Below are 26,269 nucleotides of genomic sequence, written 5' to 3'. Positions count from 1 at the left end.
CTGAAGTATTGGCTCAGTGTGCTGTCGTCACCAGCCCTCCCAATACTCAGGCGGGTAGTACCGGTAACATACCTCCCTGGTCGGTGGCTGCCCACCGCCTGCTACCAGGCAGAGAGAGAGAGAGAGAGAGAGAGAGAGAGAGAGAGAGAGAGAGAGAGAGAGAGAGAGAGAGAGAGAGAGAGAAGGAAATAACGTTGCAGTATTCTCAGATGATAATTAAACAAAGTCGTGACACGTATGTTTATGATCATCCACTTGATTGTCCTCATGGTGATAAGACCATTATAAACGAGATAACAACGTACACACAAGTTGATTATGGCGCACGTCTCTTGCCGGATGACGATATAGAAACCAGTTCCCAGTAGTGTATAGTCATCATCCTGGTCGTGGGATAACTAGGTTGTGTGGTAGCTGTTTAGAAACAGGAGGGCGTGTCTTAGGTATTTGGTCATAGTAGCAAGTGTGCTGGTCGTGGTAACAAGAGGTATGGTAGTGTACCATTTCCCGTAGGTAGGGACAACATGATAGTGGCTCATAGTGAACTGGGGGGAAGGATATGGTCAGTGTCAGGTACCGGGAGACATAGTGGGGAGGGAGAGTGTCGTGCGTGCGGGTAGGTGTGGTAGCTGCAGGTCTAGGGTACAGGAAAGCATGAGAGCCGGAAGTAGGTTATGATAGTCTTAAGACGCAGGAAGCATGATAGCGTTGTGCGTAAGCATTATGGTGGCAGGAGGTGTAGTCAGTTTTTGGTAGTGGGAGAAATGAGAGTTATGGTTGCGGCAGTTTTTGGTAGTGATATTTATGGCAACATTATGGCAGTGAGAGTTATGGCAACATTATGGTAGTGGGAAGTATGGCAACATTATGGTAGTGGGAGTTATGGCAACATTATGGTAGTGGGAAGTATGGCAACATTAAGGTAGTGGGAGGTATGGCAACATTATGGTAGTGGGAAGTATGGCAACATTATGGTAGTGGGATGTATGGCAACATTATGGTAGCGGCAGGGACCTACCTACGGGTATCTACGACCAGATTTTGTCGGAATGGCAAGCGAGCGCGTAATGCTCACCGCACATATTCGGCTTATTTGATGGTGCAGTTTCTCTCGGTCGCTGCTCCTTCAAAATAATTTTCATTTCGAGGTTCATCAGGGGTTGTTTTATGGTTATTGGAGGTATGATAATGTTATAGTAGTGTTAAGTATGGTAGTGTTATGGTTATGGGATTATGATAAGGTTATATTCATCAACTGCTCTTACCATATAATCACATTTTTCCTACAAGTTTCTTAATCTCGTGTTATAGCATCTGGTGGTTCTGTTTCCATGTCCTCTCAAGTACTGTTCACAGTTGCCACGGTAAACACGTTGAATCGAGTTGATTGTTGTGATCAAGTCACTCCTGATCCTTCCTTCTTTTTTGTTGGAGAAGTTAAGGGCCTCTGACCTCTTGCTGTAGCTTGGTAGACATGGTGATGTTATGGTGGCATGAGGTATGGTATGGGCGGGGTTATGGCAGTAGCTGTGGGTTCACAAGAGGCGAGCAGGGAGCCCCTGTGGTGATGGGGGTGCACCCCCCCCCCCCCCCCGCATTCACTGACGGACTTATTTTAGGTGTGGTCCCGCGGGGCTGCACCCCCCCCCCCCTACCATGCCCTCAGCCCCAGGGCACAAACCCTCCTAAGGAGCTGTGTACTGCATGTCTACCTACTGTACCGTGCATGGTGCTCCACTACACTTATTACTGGATGATGTTGGTGCTGTGGGCGGGTGGGCGTGGGTAGAGGTGAGTGGTGGCGTGCGTAGGGTGTGAGGCGTGTTGCCACCTGGCCCCGTCAGCTGACAGCCAGCTGGGTAGCGGCCGTCTGCCCGCGGCCTCTACTGCCAGTCTCCCCAGCCGGTGCTGGACCCTACCTTCCTCGTCTGCCGTGTTACCGCACCTTCTGCAGCGTCTGCCTCCGCCGGAAGCCGCGTTAAGTAGGGTTGTGATGGTCGTGGCCCTACCGTGTGGGCGTGTGTGAGGGCGCGGGTTAGAGGTGGCGTGGTAGGGGCGCGGGCGTGGTAGTGGTGGTGGTGGCGCCAGAGTTGGGCTAGCCGGGCCAGTCGCCAACCACTGGGCGGGCCTAGCAGAGCGCTGCTGCTCTGTTGCAGGCAGGCAGGCAAGGAACCTGAGGCAGTAGCAACAGTGCCGGGAGCATGGTGCAGTGCAGTGTGTGGGGACAGTAAGGCAGTACGCTAGTGAGTGATGGGCGTGTGGGGGCGGGAGCGGGGGGCGCCGCTCCCCTCAGTGTGTTTGCGGCTACACCATCACCGCCACAGTGACAAAAGGCAGGTGGCCCGCCCGCCCACGCCTCCCGCAGCGTGACGCCCGCATGCGGCAGGACAGCATGGAGGGCAGAGGCCGACAGGACAGGAAGGACGGTAAAGCGGGTCAGGCGCCGAAGACCACGACGGCCAAGTTGAAGGAGCGGTGGCTCCTGACGAGGAAAACATGGCGCTATATGAGCGACGCCGGGAAGAAGCTGTTCCCTGAGGGCGTCAACCCTCACAAGACAGAGGACATCCCCCGGGTCGAGGAGCACTTCCAAAAGATCAACAATCGCAGCCGGGAGTTTATCCTATGGCCACAGCCGCAGCAGACCCCGCGCGCCCCCCGCAGGAGACGCAAGAGGTTCACGAGCGTCACCTCCGACACTACTGACACGGCAGACGGCGACGACTTCGCTGACACCGACGATGAGATCATTGCCAGTCCTGGGCAGCTCGCCCACGGCGTCAGCATCGGCGTCGGCCATGGTATTGTCCCAGGCTTCACCCACAGTGTCAGCCAGGCCTTTGGCTCAGGTATCGGCCAAACCATTGACCCAGGTATCAGCCAGGCCGTCGGCCCAGGTATCAGCCAGGCCGTCGGCCCAGGTATCAGCCAAGCCGTCGGCCCAGGTATCAGCCAGGTCCTTGGCCCAGGTATCAGCCAGGCCGTCGGCCCAGGTATCAGCCCGGCCCTTGGCCCAGGTATCAGCCAGGCCGTCGGCCCTGGTATCAGCCAGGCCGTCGGCCCAGACATCAGCCAGGCCGTCGGCCCAGGTATCAGCCAGGCCGTCGGCCCAGGTATCAGCCAGGCCGTCGGCCCAGGTATCAGCCAGGCCGTCGGCCCAGGTATCAGCCAGGCCGTCGGCCCAGGTATCAGCCAGGTCCTCGACTCAGGTATGACCCATGCCGTCGGCCCTGGTGTTGGCTATGGAATGGGCCAAGGCGTCGTCCAGGGTATGGACCATGGGCAGTACCAAGGCTTGGTCAGCTGCGGGAGCATGGCCGCTGGGGAGGGCATGGTGCCTGGAATGGGCATAGTCCCTGGCATGGAAATGGACCTTGGCATGACCAGTAGCTCGGGCATTGCCATAGAGGCAGGCGCAAGCGCCGCGCCTGGAATGGCCGCTGGAAGTCCTGGATCGAGCCCGGGCATGTACATGGGCGCCACCAACCATGGTCAGGCTTTTCAGCCCGGCGGCTTACCCGGCACTGGTTACCCTGGCATGCCCGCACCTGCAGGATCACCACGGGAGCGGTTCATGTCCTGCGGGGAACTGAGGTACGACTTGCCACCCGAGATATACCAGCAGTTGCTGCGTCACTACGGTTCCTGCAACCTGCAGCAGGTCGCATCTCTTTTCCTGGAAGCACAGTTAACAGAAGAAGACGAGGACGAGGACTTCGATGAGCCTCCTGAGGTGGCCATCCCTGGCACCCGCAGCGTTGGGTGCCAGACTGATCCTCACCTGGATATGTGCGTCCAGACCGATGACGACGCCACGGCCGAGGATATGGTGAAGGTCGGAGCGGAGTCGCGGAGTGTTACAGAGGCTACTGCAGCTGCGGCGCAAGCACAAGCCCGAGCACAAGCACAGGCCCTTCAGCAGTCTCAAGGGCAAGGGACGGCTCCAGTGGCCACCCCGGAAAGCGGAGGCAGCAGCACCTCCATGCTGAAGAAGTTGTGGCAGAGGCGCGAGAGCACGGCCAGCGGCAGTATCAAACCCGACGAACAGCCGCAACAACTTGGGAAGGATGGCAGGAAGGTGTCTGACAAGGATCGAGAAGCACAGCCGCCGAGGGGCGTGGTTGCTGCCAAGCTGGCCTGGGCAGAGAAGACAGCAGCGGCTGCGGTGGGAGCCAATGTAGGTCCTCCTGGACAAAAGTCCAAGCAGGAGAAAACACCAGAAAAGAGCAAGTTGAAAAACGTATTTAAGTTAGGCTTGAAGTGTGACGTAGAACAGGGTGGTGGGTCCACGAAAAAGACAGTTGAAAAAACTAAAATTGATAAGTTTAAAACGGTAAACTACGACAAAACTCTGCGTAACATCAAATCCAAGTGGGTTCCAGACCCAGAGAGCGAGGAAGTCTTGAGACAATATCTGGCTAAGGATGAGAAGAAGGTTAAGAAGAAAGCGAAGGGTATCCAAGTGGGTGACCCTCTGCCGCAGTTCATTCTGGCTGGGCTACGCATCAGCGCCCCCGTAGAGATAATCTACCAGCGGCGGCAGTCCCGCAGGCGGGTCTCTAAGGCTGATTCCAGCGACTTCTCCAGCAGCGAGTGTTCCATGAGCGTGCCGCCGTCGCTGCCCACGTCCCCGCGTTACTCCATCACCGTCACGGACGAAATGGGCACCCGGGACATGCTGGTCTCCGAGGCTGAGGCCTCCAGACTCTCCCAGATGGGCTCCCATATCATTTACAAGCGTTCCAGTATTGACGCCTCAGTTGACACGAGCGAGTTTGAGCCGGAAGGCCTCATGGCGACCCTGCCACAGTACCAACGGTCCTTATCAGCCCTTCAGGCATCTGGCCACTTGGCACAAATGATATACAACGTGCGAAGTCGTTCATCACACCCACAAGTCAGCCCAGGTCAGGGAAGTCACCGGGGCAGCCAGGGTCTATTGCAGTCTCTTCTCCCGGCAGTGATGCAGAGGACGCGGTCCGGCGGCAGCGGGCACGCGTCAAGACTGGTGGCCAAGAAGATTTGGCGGGCCAGGTCCAAGAGCCAGTCCAGAGCCTCAGCCGGCACCACCTCCATCTGGACCCCAATGGTAAGTACCCACTCATGTCGAGTCTTGTAGAACGTTGCATTATGTATGTACATTGGTCTTAATGACCATCTAAGTCCCTATGTTACGAGATAGTGTCCTTTACCACGAGACCATCTGCCGCCACAAATTCTGCACGTACGTACGACGAACCTTTTTAAGTACGTCGTGGTCATCTTGTAGCGTTAAGTTTGTGGCGTGAGGTCAGGAGTTGCTCCTGCCCATTGGCAGGTGACCACCCCACCTGCTGCTTTTCCACTGGCCACCAGTACACTACCTGCTACCCAACATACCCATTGTCAACCCACGGTTGAATCTTGTTCCTTTTGACTATCTTTTTTTTTTTTTCATTGCATCCACAGGATCTGATTACAACCCCTTTCCCACCGAAACCTGACTCAGTCACCTACCACTTCATACCTGACTCACAGCTACCTATCCACGTAATATCCACTTACGTGGTTCTCAGAGAAATAACAGTACCGGAAGTACCACAGCCTGACTCACCACAACACGAACTAGTGACAGTCCGACCTGCCCCACAACACTAAACGCCCCACCACGCCACCTGTCCCGCCACACCACCTGCTGCTTCACCACATCACCTGTCCCGCCACACCACCTGCTTCACCACATCACCTGTCCCAATAAGCCTACTGCTTCACTACACCACTTGCCTCACCATGCCACTTGCCCCGCTACACTTACTTTACCACCCACCGCACCACTTGCTCCAGCGCACCTCTTGCCTCACTATTAGCATTAACCCACTTCATCTCGTCCCCGTTGCCACCTCATTATCCACGAGCCTCTCCCCACACTAGCTGTTCCAGTACGCTGACTGGCCCAGTTGGCAGCACAGAGCCCGGATTGTTCAAGTACCTCTTCACTGCTGGCTGGGCTACAAATACTTTTACATCCTTCCGGCCTTACTCAGTCGCGCCCTTGAGCTGCCTGGCTCTAAAGGCGCCTTGCCCCGTCACCCCATCAGGCTACGAGGGCGTCTTGCAGGTAGCCTAAGGCTCCCCCACCGCCCTTCAGGCTACGAGGGTTCCGTGTAGATAGCTTAAGACTCCCCCTCCACCCTTCATGCTACGAGGACGTCTTGCAGGTAGCCTAAAGGTCAATTCACATATATTAAGTGACGTGTGAGTTTAGTGTCGGTGACATACGCGATGCATCAGTGACGCCTGTGCACACTTATCCGTACAGTTTGAAGCCAGTAACTTGCGAAATGGCAAAGCTTGCAGACGACATTGGCAATGATTGCCATAAATTTTGAATGAAGAGGAAGAGGACGAGCATCAGGTGAAAATAAGGAAGTGGTTACTACATGAGGCTCAGGAAGAAGAGATAAAGTGAAGGAAAGTTGGCTACCCTGTACAAGGAATTAATGGATGATGGAAATAATGTTTACATTTCAATATGTGTAATCAGAATATTAATTACTTAAAAAGTACTTACCATCTGTTTTCAGTTCTTGTCCTGTCTTATTCCAAATATTGAGTTTGAAACTGTTGTCCATATATTTTGGATATTTTGAATCAAGAACAATTAGTTGTTTGTCATTTATTTTTGTTTACAAAACTCACACAAACTATAGGCCAGCCACACTACAATACTCGTTCGTGAAATACCAAAAATATCGTTGTCGATGATCATGTACAACTTTACGGTGAGGATACGCCACTGACACTGACCGATGAAGTACGAACCAACGCCGCAGACGCCGTTCACCATGCCTGATTGCCTCAGCCAAAGTAATGATATTTTTGATCACCGACACAGATGAATTGAACGGCACTAACACGTCGCTGGCATGTATGAAATGACCTTTAGGAACCCCTTTCATCCATGCAAGACCTGATGATCATTTTCTGTAGCAGATTCTTCAAATCATAAGATGGTAATGACATACTTCGTAGCACTTCAGTCAAGGTCAACATGTTATTTTCCTGTTTACAAGAATGTTTACAGTATCGTATTGGAGGAGTTCCTTTATCATTGTTGACAGTTAAATCGTAGCACATTAGGGTCTCATTATACTGTATAGTGAAATGATTTAGATGTGGTTCTAATGTTGAAGTCATTATCTTAATGGGTCATTATACTAGTCAGGGAACTTTACGGAAATGAAGGGTTTATCATTGCACTTAAGGAGTTCAATCTTTCGATGGAAATGGTTGTGTTCTTGTTGGAGTACAGGACTGCATGGAACGCCTCAAGATTCTGTGTTGATTAGAGGCTGTTCATGTGAAGTGGTCCTGAAGACAGGCTATCCAGGTTGTGAGAGTTGATGACGTGGGTTCAGTTCCTTGCGTGTGATGACGTCGGTAGTGGCGACTTCCAGACGTGTATAGCGTTGCCACACATGGTGAAAGCTGAAGATGCTTGGCACAGATGTTCCAGTGTACCGTAGTGTATGTACAGTGTTATGGTGCCGTGTGTGAGGGTGCCTCAGGACCGTGTGTGGAGTGCCCCTTCCTCTCTCTGGTACTCATTCAAGTTAATGTTGAGGAATCAGAGCGCAGGCCATTGTCTCGGGTGTATGCTGAAGTGGTCTTCGTGTGTGTGTGTGTGTGTGTGTGTGTGTGTGTGACATGGTTCAGCCAATCAGCTTCATGCTTCTTTCTTCCGCTTTCCCTGATTGTCTGTCATTATGGCCTTTGAGAATCGTGCTAACCATTGAGCGTCTGTCCTTCCTCTCTCTTTTACCCAGGAACTTCATGCGTTGTGTAAAGGCAAGTGTTAAACTGATTTATTTTCCAAACTGATTTATAATCGTTTTGTTTTCTGATGCCTCTCATGTTATAAACTGGTTTATCAGTTTTCTGATGCCTCATGTTATAAACTGGTTTATCAGTTTTCTGTCGTTCTGTTAGTAGCGACCCTCACCTTGTTTGAAGTGGTTCATGCACAGTACTGTGTAGCTCTTTAAATGATGACTCTCACCATGTTTATCCAACGTTAGTATACTTAATGTTGTTTTCTTTGTCATCCATGGCTGGTGGTTTGGTGGTCATAGCAGTTTGAAAACTGCTCAAGATAGTAGAAGTTTCCCACTGCGTCAACATAGCGAAAGTTTCCCACTGCGTCAACATAGCGAAAGTTCCCCACTGCGACAAGATAACTGAAGGTCCCCGGTGCATCAAAATGACAAAGAAGGTTCCCACTCTGTCAAGATAACAAAGGCACCCGAGTGCCTCAAGATAATAGATCCCAATGCGTCAAGATAACAGAAGGTTTCCCCACTGTGTCAAGACAGCATAGGTCCCCATGATAACAGAAGGTACCCACTTAGTGAAGATAACAGATGGTCCTTCACTGCGCTAGGATAACAGATTGTCCTCCACTTTGTTAAGATAACAGAGAAGGTGGCAGTCATGAGGGCCTGTGAGAAACATAGTATAAGAAGGTTGAGATGTGCTGCTATACAAACTTTACAGGAGAAAAAGACTCATCTGGCGATGCTCTTCAGGGGAAAGTTGGCCACGTGTAAAGGTATTCAGAGACACGCCTTACCTTACCTTACCTTACCTTACGTAAGGTAGGGTAAGGTAAGGAGCCACTTGAAGGTAACACTTCTTTTTTTTCCTTGAATCATTCTTGGTTTTGCCGTGGTAAAGACACATGTAGAGTGGACACAGGAACACATGGATTACTGGGGAAAACCGTTCGTAAAGGTTGGTCAGTATGGCACTGTTCTATACATGACTCATGCATGCCCAAGATCATCGCCCGTGAACGAATTCTGGGCGCGGCATTTCCCACACCAAACCCACCTCTTCATCCTCTCTTCCGGGCTGGTCGATAGATGAATACCTGGCTTTGGCTTGTGTGTGTGTGTGTGTGTGTGTGTGTGTGTGTGTGTGTGTGTGTGTGTGTGGAAACCATGTCTAGGTTAAAGGGGTTTTCGTATTCTTTAGATTAATTTGCCATTTTCTACATCTGCTCAACCTTGCTGGCTGGTACACCGAAACTATACTATCTCAACTGGTCGTTTACGTAATGTGCAGGTTGCTCACTATACCTGCCAGTCGTTTACAATTTCTGGAGAATTTCATGTAAGAGTTGGAGCGCGTGGTGCTCACCGGCTGCTGCTAAGGCAGGACGGGCAGAGGAATCCGACGTATTTGTGGTGACTCATGTTTCTCTCTTCAAACTCCTATTTTGGTGATTTCATGTTGTCGTTCTCAGGTGAAACTGGCTTATTTATGTTGACATGAACCGTTTAAGGATGAAAGTAACAACCATAAGTGGTGTACATGTTTCACTTTAAATGAGACTGGGGTAAATTGCTGTTATTATCTAGTTTTCCTCTGGTGAAACTTACCTGTTTTGTTGATTTTCATGTTTTTCTGAAATTAATCTATCTTGTTTTGGTAACTCTATATTTCTCTCATGGTAAATTGATATTGTAAACAATCATAATCCTTCGTGAGTTGTGCTGCATGTTTGGTCCAGTGGACCCTGAACCTTAAGCCTCTTGACGTATCTGGATCATTGTCGGTTGAAGTACGTGTTATGATGGAGTGGGTAGGTCGAGAGTGGCTGGATTGCATACCCAAGTCTTCGTGAGGAAATATTCCTCACTTGTAGAACTTGATGGGTGCTAATGAGATCAAGCTGGCTCAGTCTCAGAGCCCCTGGGCTTGGAACTGGTTCGTTCAGATGGCTTCAACCGTCTGCAGAGTGTGGTTTAAGACACCCCCGAGACACCGTGTAACACCCACTGTCTAGTGTGAAAACTTTAGGCTTGTCACCAGGAGGGATGGCCCAATGTCAGGTTTAGCAGTAGTAGTGGTTCTTTACATTCATACCTGACATACACAATTAGACACTAATTAACAGTTATCATGGTTTATCTATCGTATGTGGTTTAGGGAATTCTCTCTCTCTCTCTCTCTCTCTCTCTCTCTCTCTCTCTCTCTCTCTCTCTCTCTCTCTCTCTCTCTCTCTCTCTCTCTCTTCCATCCATGGCATCCATTTGCAATCGGTCAATCCGTCTCTTTCTTATGCCTTAGTGGTTTTTCTAACGTATCAGCCACTGTCAGGAACCTTTCACCCACCTACCACTTCCCTCCCAGTGCATCCAGGTACATGTAGGCCCACCTCCCATCTGAACTATGTTAGTGAGTTACTTTCCTCAAGGTCTTTCGCCTACCATGTAGCTAAAATTACTACCACCCACCTACCGATACCACACCTCACTTACCCCTCCCCTTACAATGACCACTTACCTCCACAACCACTCACTTCTACCATAACCATCCGTAACCGCTGCCTTCCCACCTACCACGCACTTCCCTTCCTCGGGTAAAAACCAGGGCGCGTGTTGTGTTATAGTCCAGGTCACGACACAAGAATGCCGGGTGTACCCCACCAATCAGCGTCAGGGGCTCCGTATACACACGTGACGTGGCGTGAGCTCATTTGTTGGTCCCGGCGTGACGCGAGGGGCTTGTCCTTCGTCTGGCTAATAGCAACATGGCCGGCCTTGCAAGGGAGATACCTTACGCCGTTGTTTCTAGCTCATCCCTCCACGTATATACAGAGGTCAGAATAACAATGTATTAATAAAATATGATTCTTTCATCGGACGGCTTAGGGTGAGGTCCTTTAGCGTCGATTGCCGAGATAAATCAGGATGGTCCTTAGGTAATTCTGTCATTTTGGTCTGCAGAGCCCTAGACATAAATACCTGGAGGGTTTAATGAAGGCGTCACAGTGATACCTTAACCCTCTCAAAATACGGCAGTTATCAAACAGAGGACTGGCTACATGTGTTGACTGGCGGCGGGCGTGATGCTCTCTCAGCTGGTGAGTGGCAAGTGGTGTGTGTATGACTGGGCTACCACCGCTGCTGATGGAGGCTGCCAGTTATGATCGTGTTGCCGGAAGAACATTCTGTACGGCAGCACAACATTTTTTGTTTGTCTTGTTTGGCTATGGACGTATATTTTTATCATTATCATTATTTTTCCTGTATTACTTAAGTTAGGAGTAACAATCATCTTTATTCTCTCTCTCTCTCTCTCTCTCTCTCTCTCTCTCTCTCTCTCTCTCTCTCTCTCTCTCTCTCTCTCTCTCTCTCCTCATATGTGGTATGGCGGGTACTGCAGCACCTGACCATACAGTTTACAGCTGTCAACTCGCATCTCGTCTTCTGGGGCAGCACTATAAATAGCGCCAGGCTGACGGGCTCTCCTGTACGTTCTCTCATGTACAGGCAGGTGAAGACATGGCCCTAACGGCACTTTGCCTGAGCTGTAGGTCTATGAGTAGACGCACATATAACCTGGCGAAGACAGGGCCTTAACCCTAGGTATTAGTGCTGTAGATAAGGGCGAGCTATCACATGTTAGAACGTGCTATGTGTAGGGTAGCCCCTCACACGTTGGCCATCTACGCCAGCCTGGAAATCTCGCGTCTGGATAAGCACGGGGATGACACTACAAGAGACCTCCTCCCGGTCGAAAATCATTGGAAGCCTTTGTGGTCACGTTACACATGTGGCTCATACTCTATGGTACAGCCGCCGGTATATGCACCTGGTGTACCCTATAGAGCAGGTGGTACAGGTACCTGGTGTACGCACGGTACACATGTGTACCACCATACTTCAGGCAGTATATCTCCCTGTGTGGGGCAGACTGTCCTTGAAACCTTCTCCCTCCCGCCACATACGTTGCGGCTTCTGTAAACTTTACACACAATGACTTGTAAACATCCAAAGCTCATATGTTTTATCATTCAGATCTTGGGTTGTACCCATGGTGGGCCTGTGTTCCGACCTACGGCAGGGAGGGAGTCACCAGGAAAGACTTCAACGGGAAAGTGACCCGAAAAGTTTCAGAGGATGATGTATGTTAAGCTTTGCCTCCCCAGACATGTGCCTCTCGCTTTGGATCATGACCTGTGAGCTAGAGTCTTGGTGTCGTTCTTACACACGTTTCCCCATGAATAATAAGTGTGTACGTACCGACGTATAATAAGTGTGTACGTACCGACGTATAATAAGTGTGTACGTACCGACGTATAATAAGTGTGTACGTACCGACGTATAATAAGTGTGTACGTACCGACGAATAATAAGTGTGTACGTACCGACGAATAATAAGTGTGTACGTACCGATGAAGTGAAGGTGAAGACTAAGTATCTTCAGGATTCGTGTGTAGCCAGACATGAATGGAAACTTAACGTGTTTTTAAAACGTAGTCTGAAAAAACGGGAATCGTTTTGAACAGTAAGTAGATACGTGGACATTCAATTTTAAGCAGAAATATGAACATTTTGTAGCGTTATGAGAGACCAACAGTACTTTAGTTAAACATTTTTGATGATATTTAGGATGATATTCTTGCGTTGGGAATGTATTCCGAGTCCTGGAGGTATTGAGAGATCAGTTTTTATTTACATAGCGTCATTAGCCCAGAGATCGCTCTCATAGGTGTATACGATACAAATTATTACTTATTATGGCGATAATGGGGGATGAGACCCATATGTATAGACGGTCCCGGGTACACACTATTATTTGCACTAGTCCTGCAGAAAGGTAGAGATCACACCAGTAGATGTACACAGTGGTTGGTGGTGTGCGTGGCTGGCCCAGTAGAGCAACGCACACTGGGACGTGGTTACACGTGTTATTGGCCCAGGGTGCCGGGGAGGGGCAACATCCTGCCCTGCCTCATCCGGCGAATGGGCTTGGGGGGTTCGTTTTCCCGCCCTCACCCACACTCCGGGTACCCCCGGTGTGAGCCGGCAGTAGTCTGCCCCTCTCCCTGGTCAGAGTGCGCCCTGCCGCTAAATATTTACGTGTCGGGGCGTCTGGAACAAGGTGGCGTGCGGCCCCAGCCACTTGCCGTGGGTGTCAACATCATTTTCTGTGTTACTCTGGTTCATTTCTCTCTTAGGAACACGTGCGTGTGGACGCGGAAGACAAAACAGAGCATTTTTAGTGTCTACCAAGTACGCTCTGCATATTGACTCACGTGGAACAGAAGGGCAAAAAAAAAAAATGAAAATGGACTCGACATGAGCGCCTCAGGTCGGACTACTTGGATGGGAAACAGCGAAACAACGTGTGTTATGAGAGACCAACAGTAAGAGCGGACGGAATTGTGATTACCTCTCACCATCTAGTCATCATCATTATCACCAATCATCATCATCATCATCACCGTCACTATCATCAGTGTACCGGGGAACAGGGGGGAGGGGAAGGCCTTCAATCCCCTCCCCCCACTTCCATCAGCCTATCTCCTCCCCATCACACCACCCTATTTCCATCCGGTGATCGTTGGTGGAAAATGATTACAGAGGTCACAAAGATTCTTCGTCAGGCGTAGGCTGAATCATCACTTCCAGCCTTCACACTGGCAGAGCTGAGAGAGGCGTCAGTAGCACTACACAGGGTTACGGTATTTTTCAATCCTTGGTTTATGTATATGTTGAGGAGCGCTGGTCTGGTCAAGTGTTGGAAGGTGAAGATTGTGAGGATTTGGTTTCTTTGGTGGAACATTACGTATGGTAATGTCAGGGAGAGTTATGTGCCAGGAAGGCGGGAGAATGTGTTGTTTCCTGGTCTTATATTGAGAGGAAACTTGGGCAATATGAGAGGAGCTCTGACTGCAGTCAGATGGTTGTGTCTCCTGTCACATTGTCCCAATAACTGATTTGCAGGAGAGATTTAGAGTAAAAATATTTATCTTCTCTTGTATCTTAACTCTACGTACTCTTATCCTCACTTCTGTCTTCATCTTCGCTCCCCACTTATCACCCTCCACTCCTTATTCTTATATTCTTTTTCTTCATTCTCCTCCCCGTCCTCCTCTTCTTCCACCTCCTCGACTTTACCCTAGCCACCTCCCCCTACCTGCTCGCCTCGCCTCGCCCCTTCCCCAAGGTGGTAGTCACGAGGGAAGCCAAGTTAGCAGGAGCCACGTCACCACTGCCTCCTTGGCCCAGTCTCTTTCCTATGATTTATTGAATAAAAAACAAACAAACAAACAGGATAACCCTCATCGGCGAACCCCATCATTATCGTACCGAAATGAAAGGTTCAGGTCATGTTGATTGAAGCGTCTGTGATCCACCACAGAATTTGCATTCACTTCTTGTGTGCTTTATATACCTCGAGTCGTGTGTGTGTGTGTGTTTGTGCGTTGGTGTGTGTGTGTGTGTGTGTGTGTGGGGGGGGGGGGGGGGGGGGGGTCGGGAGTTATGGACAGAGCCTTTCGGGAATTAGGTGTTCGTGGAACTACCGGAGGATCGTGTGAACCAGCTTCGAATCAACATCTCTACCAGAATTCTTCACCTGCCGTTCGAATCAACAACTGAACCTGAATTCATTATTCAGTATCCTTTTGAAGCCTTTTACGGCTCTGGACACCTGTTTTGCGGAAGAAATTAACTATCTTTTATTGTTGTATCTATTTCTGTTGTGAGTATCAGTTTGATCTGGTTCAATGAGAAAGCTAATTACTGGAGACCTCGAGGCCAGCCAGCGGGGACGTGTCTTGGGGCGATGCACTTGGTCATGTGACGTGCTGTGCGGGTGACGTGTACACACTCACTCCAAAACCACGAGTGACGTGCAATGAATACTGGGACGAGAGGGTTGCTGATGATGATGATGGTTGGTCTGTCTCTGTAATGATCTGTGGCATCACCACGATTGTGGTGCCAGATTATTACCGTCAGTCTCTCTCTCTCTCTCTCTCTCTCTCTCTCTCTCTCTCTCTCTCTCTCTCTCTCTCTCTCTCTCTCTCTCTCTCTCTCTCTCTCCCTACATGGGGCAGCAGGCAGCTTGCCCCGTCCTAAGCCACCATTCGGGACGCCGAGTTCTTCGCTGTCCTTTTGTTTTCCTTAATTTTTTTTAGGTACACACCTTTACTCACACGCTCGTGCCGTGCCGTCGTCTTGGTACAAATTTATGTCGTCTTCTACTTACAGAAATAGGTCGTCCACTTACACGGCCATGTCTCCAGTCATGTACACGTTTATGTCCTCTACTTACACGCTCATGTTTTCTTTTATGTACGCGCTTATGTCATCGAGTCTTATCGGTCAGTCAGTGGTTCGTGTGCCATATGAGGTAACTACGTACGAAAGTCCTGGGTCTTATTGTTAGCTTAAGACCTTACCTGACCTCATAGTAATTCCATGGCCTTCTTGCAAGGAAAAGGAGAGGGAAGGGCGAGAATCCTTTAGCTGCCTGTTTATGTTGCTGGTCATGTCATTCGGTGGGTCGAGTAAGGTCCATCCTCTGCTGCTAGAGGCCTCACATTCGATGAATTACGTTCAGCCTCTTGAAAGATTTGGTATTTTGTGGATCTTATGAGATCTTGTGGCCTCCTGCAGGAGTATATCCTATAAGTCATTGTGGCCTTCCTGGCTCAGGGCGACAACGTCCGTAAACACTGCAGTAGAGTCGCCGGGAGACTTCGTGAACCACACCCTGAACACAAAGAGAACACCTGCGTTTGCAGTCACGTAGAAGTGTATAATGAAACATGAAATCACCGTGAGCACTTTGCCAACGTTCCCTCAAGATCTGAATTCTATAAGAACTTTTCTCACCAGCTGCCAAGTTGAGGGTGTTGGCCATCTTGTGTTGGGCTCGTCTTTTCTTCAAGCAGAATGTTGAAGCTCGGGGTTCGTGACCAGTCATTGTAGAGAACTGCTTTGCCGACTGGTGAACGCTGATGGACTGTTGCCACAGCAGCCGGTCACAACCCTTGACTGTGTTACCTCATAACAAACTACACAGTAACGTTAGCCAGACACCTCTGCCGTGACTGTGTTACCTCATAACAAACTACACAGTAACGTTAGCCAGACACCTCCGCCGTGACTGTGTTACCCCATAACAAACTACACAGTAACGTTAGCCAGACACCTCTGCCGTGACTGTGTTACCTCATAACAAACTACACAGTAACGTTAGCCAGACACCTCTGCCGTGACTGTGTTACCTCATAACAAAAACTACACAGAAACGTTAGCCAGACGACCTCCGCCCGTGACTGTGTTACCTCATAACAAACTACACAGTAACGTTAGCCAAGACGCACCTCCGCCGTCGACCTGGTGTTACCTCGTAACGTTAGCCAGACACCTCCGCCGTGACTGTGTTACCTCGTAACGTTAGCCAGACACCTCCGCCGTGACTGTGTTACCTCGTAACGTTAGCCAGACACCTCCGCCGTGACTGTGTTACCTCGTAACGTTAGCCAGACACCTCCGCCGTGACTGTGTTACCTCGTAACGTTAGCCAGACACCTCCGCCGTGACTGTGTTACCTCGTAACGTTAGCCAGACACCTCCGCCATGAGGGTCTGGTTATACATGACGAGAGGAACACTCATGCCAGCCTCGGGGTCTTCCCCAGGAGGAACCAGAATCAAGACGTTGACTGTGAAGGTCATAGATGTTATAGATTGCTCTCGTAATGTGTGTGTGAGTGTGAGTTGTAGTTTTATTTGTAATTACTATCATCTGTGTGTTACGGGAGAGAGTTTTACACTTGTGTTACCTCGTCTCTTAACCTTGTATATATATTTACCGTGTCTTTACTCGTATGTTTATATACAAACATTCACTCACCCAGCCTGAGCCAGATACCTTTTTTTTCGACCAGCCGCAAGGGGAGGATGAACCATTGGGATTCGCTGTAGGCCACTTCCGCTCCCAGGACTCGAAGCAGGGGGCCCCTTGCGTGAATCATAGTCAGCCATGTTAACTGTATGTTTGTGTGTGTGTGCGTGTGTGTGTGTGTGTGTGTGTGTGTGTGTGTGTGTGTGTGTGTGTGTGTGTGTGTGTGTGTGTGTGTGTAGCTATGATAGAAATTGAAAACCAACCAACGAACGCACGAAGAATATCTTCCATATATCATATGAACTGCCAACATTGCCACAAGCTTGACACCCTGCCAACATTACCCCTGGCCTGACACCCTGCCAGCACTGCCCCTAACATCAGCTTTGCATCCCGCCAACACTCACCCTGGCCCGACACCCTGCCAGCACTTCCCCTTGCCAGACACCCTGCCAACACTGCCTCTGGCCTGACACCCCGCCAACACTTACGGCTTTGTGGACACATAGTGTGGCACATTATTCCAGGAATTCATACCATTTTTCATTATGTTACTTGTCATGTGACACATACAACCTGTCATACAAGCCACTTTTCAGATGATAAGGCAACTTGTCATATATGCCACTTGCCATGTGACAACTAGCCTGTCATACAAGCCATTTATCATATACAGACAGCCTGTCATACATACTGCTTTTCATGTGACACATGCAGTCTGTCATGCATGCCACTTGTCATGTGACGGATGCATGCTATATGTCATACGTGCCACTTGTCATGTGACGGATGCATGCTATATGTCATCCGTGCCACTTGTCATGTGACGGATGCATGCTATATGTCATACATGCCACTTGTCATGTGACGGATGCATGCTATATGTCATACGTGCCACTTGTCATGTGACGGATGCATGCTATATGTCATACGTGCCACTTGTCATGTGACGGATGCATGCTATATGTCATACGTGCCACTTGTCATGTGACGGATGCATGCTATATGTCATCCGTGCCACTTGTCATGTGACGGATGCATGCTATATGTCATCCGTGCCACTTGTCATGTGACGGATGCATGCTATATGTCATACGTGCCACTTGTCATGTGACGGATGCATGCTATATGTCATACGTGCCACTTGTCATGTGACGGATGCATGCTATATGTCATACATGCCACTTGTCATGTGACGGATGCATGCTATATGTCATCCGTGCCACTTGTCATGTGACGGATGCATGCTATATGTCATCCGTGCCGCTTGTCATGTGACGGATGCATGCTATATGTCATACGTGCCACTTGTCATGTGACGGATGCATGCTATATGTCATACGTTCCCCTTGTCATGTGACGGATGCATGCTATATGTCATCTGTGCCACTTCTCATGTGACGGATGCATGCTATATGTCATACGTGCCACTTGTCATGTGACGGATGCATGCTATATGTCATACGTGCCACTTGTCATGTGACGGATGCATGCTATATGTCATACGTGCCACTTGTCATGTGACGGATGCATGCTATATGTCATCCGTGCCACTTGTCATATGACGGATGCATGCTATATGTCATCCGTGCCACTTGTCATGTGACGGATGCATGCTATATGTCATCCGTGCCACTTGTCATGTGACGGATGCATGCTATATGTCATACGTGCCGCTTGTCATGTGACGGATGCATGCCATATGTCATATGATGCACACACATCATATAACTAAGGTGTCTTTCCAAACCACACTGTGGGAAAGGTCATCACATCTGTATTCTCGTCTACGACAGTACTGCCAGGGTCAAGCCAAAGGTCATGCCATCGTGATCATCTAGGATGAAAGGTTAAATAAAAGGATTGTAGAAAGAAAAATTGCTGGTAATGTGAAGAAAGAAGAATGCAGGAAGAATGAAGAAGAATGCAAGGAGAATTTGTGTTTTTCTCAGGTGTTTGTGAACTGGACTCTTAGAGGGAGAGAGTAATGATAAAGTTGGAAGAGATTGTGGAGTGGCAGTATATGGGGGAAGGTGTTACAGTGGTCCATGCTCGTGTGGTTGGTCTCCAGGGAGAAGCTGCAGCCAGACACGTGCCGCTAGTCTAGGTCATAAGGGTTCGGACACGCAGATGGCTCACGAGAGCAGTGCCCGAAATGGTACCTGGAGGAAAGAGAAAGGGAAGGAACATCACATCGGATAGAGAGAGGTGAATGAAGGGAAGTGGTATTCGGAGATATAATAAGGCTCAAGGTTTTGTTATCACTACGACTTAACGGAGACATGGAAGAAGAACTTCCACAGAAATGTGAGTAGTATTACCTGGGAGGGTGGACGTGGCGCCACCCACTGTGGATAATGAGAAACTGCTCACTATAAGAACACGAGAACGTCTCGTGTAAAACATCCAAGACGCATGGCATAGGAAGCAGAATTTCTCATGTTCATTTCATGAGTTTTCCAAGACAAAGTGGAAAGTATTGTCATGTCCCACACATTTATATTATTGCAACCTTCAAAAGGCTGTATCTTGAAATTTATTATTAGTCTTGCCTGTAAATCATTATGCTTACGATGTCCTTATAAAGAAGCACTGTATGTTGTCACGTTCAGTGCAGCTCGTACATCTTCACATCATCATAGTCTCTCTCACACAGAGCTTCGTAACGTGAATAGTCGCCTTGTAACATAAGTGTTCTACCGTCCGTGTCCTGTTATTTTTACCATCGCAACGGTGTAATGAGAAGTACATCATTCTGATACTGAGTACAGCGCCTGGTGGCACGCATCATGCGTGGAGTACAACGTGCAGCAGCTGGGCACATCACGGGAAGAAGCGCCTGTTGGTGCCTGGTCATAGTGCCAGTGCCTGTTATTGATGGGTTATTTTTGCTCACTCTGACGCCTTGTGTTTACCTTCCTCCGCCGGCGGTCATGCAACACACACACACACACACACACACACACACACACACACACACACCGGCCATAACAATTAACACAAGCCTAATTCTTATACGTTGACCGGGAAGTTATCGCTGGCTCTGTGCTTGTGAACGTTTGGGGAAGATTACGTTCGTGATGACTGAGTCATGGCCTCCCGCCGTGAGCATCCGGCTATACGAGAGAAGGTGGGCGAGGTTCTTGGTAAACACAAGGGCGTCGTGTGTACCTTGTGGCACAGGGAGCAGTACTAAGGCCCGCCACACACCGTCTACACTGGCTATCCTTCCCTCAACCCGCCACTGCTGTGTAACTCCCCTCACTGTGGCTCCTGTTGTGTGAGCCACGGCGCTGTGACTCCCGCCAGCCGTGTGACCGTAACATTGTCTCCCACACAGTAGTGCTGGTGCTGGAGAGTATAGCACAGGCAGCGTAGCTCCGACACTGTTACCCCGACACGTTCAAGGTGAGGTCCCGACGCTGACTATCATGGTACAGCGGCTGCCAGTAAGACACACTTACACCCGAACGTTGACCTCCACCCAGAACTCAGTTCTCTAACTCAGGAACTGACCTGGACACTGAGTGTCTGGCCTGCTACGTGGTCATCCCAGGATCGACGTGGACCTGACACAAGCATCTAGTTATTTCCGTTTGGAAATCAGCGCTAAGTGGAGAGTGGATGTGGGGAAAGGGGAGGGGGTCAGCTGGGTGGGGTGGGGTGATATACCATGGTGGAAGGTAAGTGAGGCAGGGAGGAGGTGGAGCGTGGGGGGGGGGAGAGAAAGTATGGTGATGGTGTGTAATGATGGGGTGCAGGGGGAGGGAGTAGTGGCGGGATTCAAGGTAGGGGTAGTGGTGTACAGAGGAGGGGGTTGTGATGGGATATTAAGGGAAGGGGTAATGGAGGAGTACAGGGAATGGGGTAGTTGTGAGGTGAAGGGTGTGAGGGTAGCGGGCCACGTGGCACCCCGGAAGTGGCATCATCCGTCCGTCTTCCCTGATGATGATGATGCTCGCTGAGAGAGGCCCCCCTCCACCTCCACCTCCACCCCCACCCCCCCCACCCTGACTCTTCTCCGTGTTTTGGGGTTCATATGTGTGTGTCGTGTGCTGGTGTGAATGTCTCTGTGTCTGTAATCCTGGATTTTTTTTTTCTGATATCTATAGGTGTGTTTATTTACGTTTCTGTATGTGTGGTAATAATAGTAATGATAATGATAATAATAATAATGCAGATAATAATAATGATAATGATAATAATGATAATAATAATAATAATGAAAATGATGATAATGATGATAATAATAATAATAATAATGATAATAATAATAATAATAATAATAATACTAATAATAATAATGATGATAATAATAATAATAACAACAACAGTAACAACAATGATAACAATATCAGATCTCTTGGATGGATTACGTGGCCAAAAGCTGAAAATGTTTATAGGAAATACATTTAGGAAAAGCAGTGGGTGGTCAGTAATATTAGAAAATGTATCAGATATACAATCTTTTTATAAACATTAACACACATATATACATACATACATACATACATACATACATACGATGTTGTGTTGAAAGTGGTTAGGTCTGTACCAGCCGGGATGGCCTTGATGTGATAGTAGTGCCGAAGTGAAACTCGGGGACGAGGGATCAGTGTTGGCAGGAGGTGCCGGTGGCGATGATGGTGCAGTAGTTTCTTGCCAAATTGCGAATGAGGTCCACATGATGAGACTCCATGTGTGTGTGTGTGTGTGTGTGTGTGTGTGTGTGTGTGTGTGTGATTCTTCTTTCTCAGTGAGTGTCGTGTGTGTGTAGTAGCTGTATACCTTCCGCAGTGTGACGCGGCACGTCAGGTTGTGATACACTTTCCCTTATCTTTAGTACGACGATACGATCCTTGGGCACGACCTTATGACCTTTATGCACGATGGTGCGATGTACTTCCTTGGATTATGATGGCTTGCCCTTTGACCTGACCTTTAAAAAACAGTTCAAAGGCAGGTGTTGTACGCATGAATGATTCATGACGTTAGTCTACAAAGTCAAGTTTTATATATGAATGTATCACTCATCCATTTCTTGCAAACTGTACTACCTAGTCTCATCTAGGAAGTTCTTGTTTGAAAGGAATCCATCATTTCCCAGCTTCTGCATGGAGTGCAGCCTTGAAGCTGCAGGAGCCACATAAAAGGGGTCTTGCGATTATTTGATTTATTTGATTAGATATCTTACAAGGAAATCCTGTGTTGGTAATGTGATTATATTTCAGTTTTGTTTTGTGTCGTTAAATTCTACATATTATGGAGGAACTGCAAAACTTATTCACATTCATCATGAAGACTTGAGTCATCAGAGAGGGAGAGAGACGCAGCTGACGACACTGTTTTCTCATCATTACCTTCATCATCGTTCACCAGGTTTTCCTGCTTCTCAGCCTTGAGCCAACTCACTTTTTCTGGGTTACTCAACAGTGACATTATATGAGCAGCCTGGCCCGCACACTGTTGTGGTCTGGGAGGCAGCGCGGTAAGGGCAACAGAGGCCTCCCATGAAGGTCCCATGACGTGGTTGTTGACCCTCCGTGCGTGCTTGCGTGCGTGCTGCCGTATGTACACACACCACCACCACCCACACTCTCTACCTCGAGTTTCTTCCTGAGCAGTTTATTGTTTCGTGTAGTCGCGAAGCCGATGCTTCTCAGGCTACGTAACTTGGACACCAACTTCTGTGTCCAGCTCTTACGTCGCCAGTGATGAGGTGAAATTTTAAAACTTTCCAGTTACTTCGTCTGTTCCAGGTCGTGAAAGCACCTGGACAAAGACGGAATATTACTGAAGGGTCTGACCTCAGGGTTGTACCGTCATCCTTACGGGTCGCTCCGTCGTGCTGAAGCGTCGTACCGTCGTACCAGGGTAGTGTGGTACTGATGTGGTGAAGCACCGTGCCAGGCGTGGTACACTGGATGTGTGAGTGTGTAGTGTAGGTGTTCTTAGTGTGGTACTGTGTTTCATCAAGGCTATGATGGTAGGTACAGGTGACCCTCCCGACCTCGTCATCTTAGCCCAGACTGCCATCAACCAATGAAACGTCTGGGGTAAACCATGGAAAGTTCTGTGGGCCCTGGATGTGGAAAGGGACCTGTGGTTTCGGTGCATTATTACATGACAGCTAGAGACTGAGTGTGAACGAATGTGGCCTTTGTTGTCTGTCTTCCTGGCGCTGCCTCGCTGAAACAGGGGATAGCGATGCTGTTTCCTATAGAAGGGGTTACCGCCAGGAATGGATGAAGGCAAGCAAGTATGAATATGTACATGTGTATATATGTATGTGTATTTGTATGTATATGTACGTGTATAGGCTTATATATATATATATATATATATATATATATATATATATATATATATATATATATATATATATATATATATGAGAGAGCTTGGGAAGTGAGTCAGTTGTTGTTCGCTGATGATACAGCGCTGGTGGCTGATTCATGTGAGAAACTGCAGAAGCTGGTGACTGAGTTTGGTAAAGTGTCTGAAAGAAGAAAGTTAAGAGTAAATGTGAATAAGAGCAAGGTTATTAGGTACAGTAGGGTTGAGGGTCAAGTCAATTGGGAGGTGAGTTTGAATGGAGAAAAACTGGAGGAAGTGAAGTGTTTTAGATATCTGGGAGTGGATCTGGCAGCGGATGGAACCATGGAAGCGGAAGTGGATCATAGGGTGGGGGAGGGGGCGAAAATTCTGGGAGCCTTGAAGAATGTGTGGAAGTCGAGAACATTATCTCGGAAAGCAAAAATGGGTATGTTTGAAGGAATAGTGGTTCCAACAATGTTGTATGGTTGCGAGGCGTGGGCTATGGATAGAGTTGTGCGCAGGAGGATGGATGTGCTGGAAATGAGATGTTTGAGGACAATGTGTGGTGTGAGGTGGTTTGATCGAGTAAGTAACGTAAGGGTAAGAGAGATGTGTGGAAATAAAAAGAGCGTGGTTGAGAGAGCAGAAGAGGGTGTTTTGAAATGGTTTGGGCACATGGAGAGAATGAGTGAGGAAAGATTGACCAAGAGGATATATGTGTCGGAGGTGGAGGGAACGAGGAGAAGAGGGAGACCAAATTGGAGGTGGAAAGCTGGAGTGAAAAAGATTTTGTGTGATCGGGGCCTGAACATGCAGGAGGGTGAAAGGAGGGCAAGGAATAGAGTGAATTGGAGCGATGTGGTATACCGGGGTTGACGTGCTGTCAGTGGATTGAATCAAGGCATGTGAAGCGTCTGGGGTGAACCATGGAAAGCTGTGTAGGTATGTATATTTGCGTGTGTGGACGTATGTATATACATGTGTATGGGGGTGGGTTGGGCCATTTCTTTCGTCTGTTTCCTTGCGCTACCTCGCAAACGCGGGAGACAGCGACAAAGCAAAAAAAAAAAAAAAAAAAAAAAAAATATATATATATATATATATATATATATATATATATATATATATATATATATATATATATATATATATTCTTTCTCCCCTATCCCTGGGGATAGGGGAGAAAGAATACTTCCCACGTATTCCCTGCGTGTCGTAGAAGGCGACTAAAAGGGAAGGGAGCGGGGGGCTGGAAATCCTCCCCTCTCGTTTTTTTTTAATTTTCCAAAAGAAGGAACAGAGAAGGGGGCCAGGTGAGGATATTCCCTCAAAGGCCCAGTCCTCTGTTCTTAACGCTACCTCGCTATCGCGGGAAATGGCGAATAGTATGAAAAAAAAAAAAAATATATATATATATATATATATATATATATATATATATATATATATATATATATATATATATATATACATATATATATATATATATATATATATATATATATATATATATATATATATATATATATATATATATATAATCACACTTGTTCGCTATATCGGCGTGAGCGTCCAGAACAGGTGATTAAACCCTTTGATAGACAGTCGCGAGTCTCTTGATGTTTGAAAAAATACGTCGGGAATTGAGTATACCTTACATACGTCAGACGGACGGAGCAGATGGGCTCAAGTAGTGCGCCAGTATTGTACAGGTGCGGCGTACGAGTCAAGAGTACTGGAGTTGCAACTGTCAAGATTAGATTAAGAAACCAGAGAACCTCATGTTGTTCGTTGGCTGTTGAGGATTGGGGACATCTTTATCCCAGGGTTTGGGTGAGGTGGGGCTGGGGATACACAGGGTAGTGTACCTGTAGATGTTGCAGGTGTAGCCATCACGATGTTGTTGAAGTAAGGGTGGAGGAGGTGTAGCAAGGTGGTGTTATTATCATCTGACATGTTCTAGCGTTGTCCTGCATCAAGACTGCTGCTCCACTATGCGTTCTCGTTCCCACTCTTTTGATGTGACGACAGGTACAGTTTGTTGGTATGTTATCGTGAGGGTATGTGTCGTGCTGGGTGGGGGTCGATGTGGTTGGTCTTGCTAGTGGGAAGCGTACTTTGGCACACGACCTCTCCCCAGAGTGCGGGGCTGGGCTATGGGGTAGGGTGTGGTGTGTACAGTATGTGTTCGGCAGGTCACTCACCATTTGTAGCCCAGTGTTTTTGTATCTTGAGAACAAACGCCGTCGTAAAAGTATATTTTTTTCGTGTCATTCTTTCTTTGTATTTAAGGGTATTTTTTTGTTTTGTTTTTGTTTTTTTGTTTTTACTGGACAGCTGTTCTAGATAACTGGTCCCTCTACACTACCTCTGGATTTGTATTCATTATCTTGTGGTAGGTTTTTTTGGCTGCTTTCTTGCTTAGTGATGACCGTGGAACATTGTGTTTAGTAGGAGAGATAGTGGTGGAGATTGGGGGAAGTGTTGGAGTCGGGTGAAGAGGCCGTGGCTCCTGGTAAGAAAGTTTGTGATTCCTCGGAAGAAGGTGTGGTTCATAGGAAAGAGGTGGTGGTTCCTGGTAAGAGGGTTCGTGGTTCCTGGGAGAGGATTGTTATCTTTGCCTACTCAACCAGAAGTGGCCACAACATTATTAAGAGTGCTATCCATTACCACTACGTGCAACCACCACTACTGCTACCGTGACCGCTCATACCACTGCAACTCCCACTGCCACAGCTACCACTGCAACCACCACTGCCACAGCTACCACTGCAACCACCACCACCTCTGCCAGCACTATCACCAACTGCCACCACAACTGCAGCCATTGTTACCGTCCCTACAGTCACCACCACCACTGGCATTACCAGCATGGTCCGTACCCTACCTCTTACCTGAGTCCTCCCCCAGCAAGGTAGGGTGGAGGGGTTACAGCTGGGGGAGGGGTTGACCAGCACCCCAGGCTGCATGCCAAGCTCCACATCGTAATTGTGACAGTTTAGGGCGGGGCGGGGCGGGGCGGGGCGGGGCGTTGTGTTGTCCCGCGGGGAAACACGGCCAGGAATGTTGTGGGGTGACAATGCCAGCAGCCACATGCTCCAGCTACGAGAGGATGGAAGGAAGGAAGGAAGGAAGTGAATGAAATCACAGGAGAAGGAAGAAGAGTCAGCAGGAAAGTTCAATAGATGCAGTAGATAAGAATGAGAGGAAATGGGGAAAACATAAGATGAATTTTGAACTTGTGAAGATTGTCTTTAATG

At 48.4% G+C, this 26,269-nt stretch overlaps 1 protein-coding gene across 3 annotated transcripts in view; it reads left to right on the top strand.

Annotated features, from left to right (window-relative positions):
* The first annotated feature begins 1,794 nt into the window (after window positions 1-1,794).
* The window catches only part of RhoGAP102A (Rho GTPase activating protein at 102A), a 104,287-nt gene continuing 79,812 nt past the window's right edge, over window positions 1,795-26,269 (top strand). For 2 of the 3 annotated variants that reach the window (XM_071689287.1, XM_071689285.1), the window contains exon 1: window positions 1,795-5,089. In XM_071689287.1, the coding sequence (XP_071545388.1) occupies window positions 2,378-5,089 (2,712 nt within the window). In that variant the 5' untranslated portion in view covers window positions 1,795-2,377. The remainder of the gene's footprint in view (window positions 5,090-26,269) is intronic. The other variant, XM_071689286.1, reaches the window with a different exon arrangement.

The sequence above is a fragment of the Panulirus ornatus genome, chromosome 46, assembly GCF_036320965.1.
Source record: "Panulirus ornatus isolate Po-2019 chromosome 46, ASM3632096v1, whole genome shotgun sequence".
NCBI lineage: Eukaryota > Metazoa > Arthropoda > Malacostraca > Decapoda > Palinuridae > Panulirus > Panulirus ornatus.
Note: the sequence above shows the minus strand (reverse complement) of the source record. Positions and strands in the feature narration are given on the sequence as shown.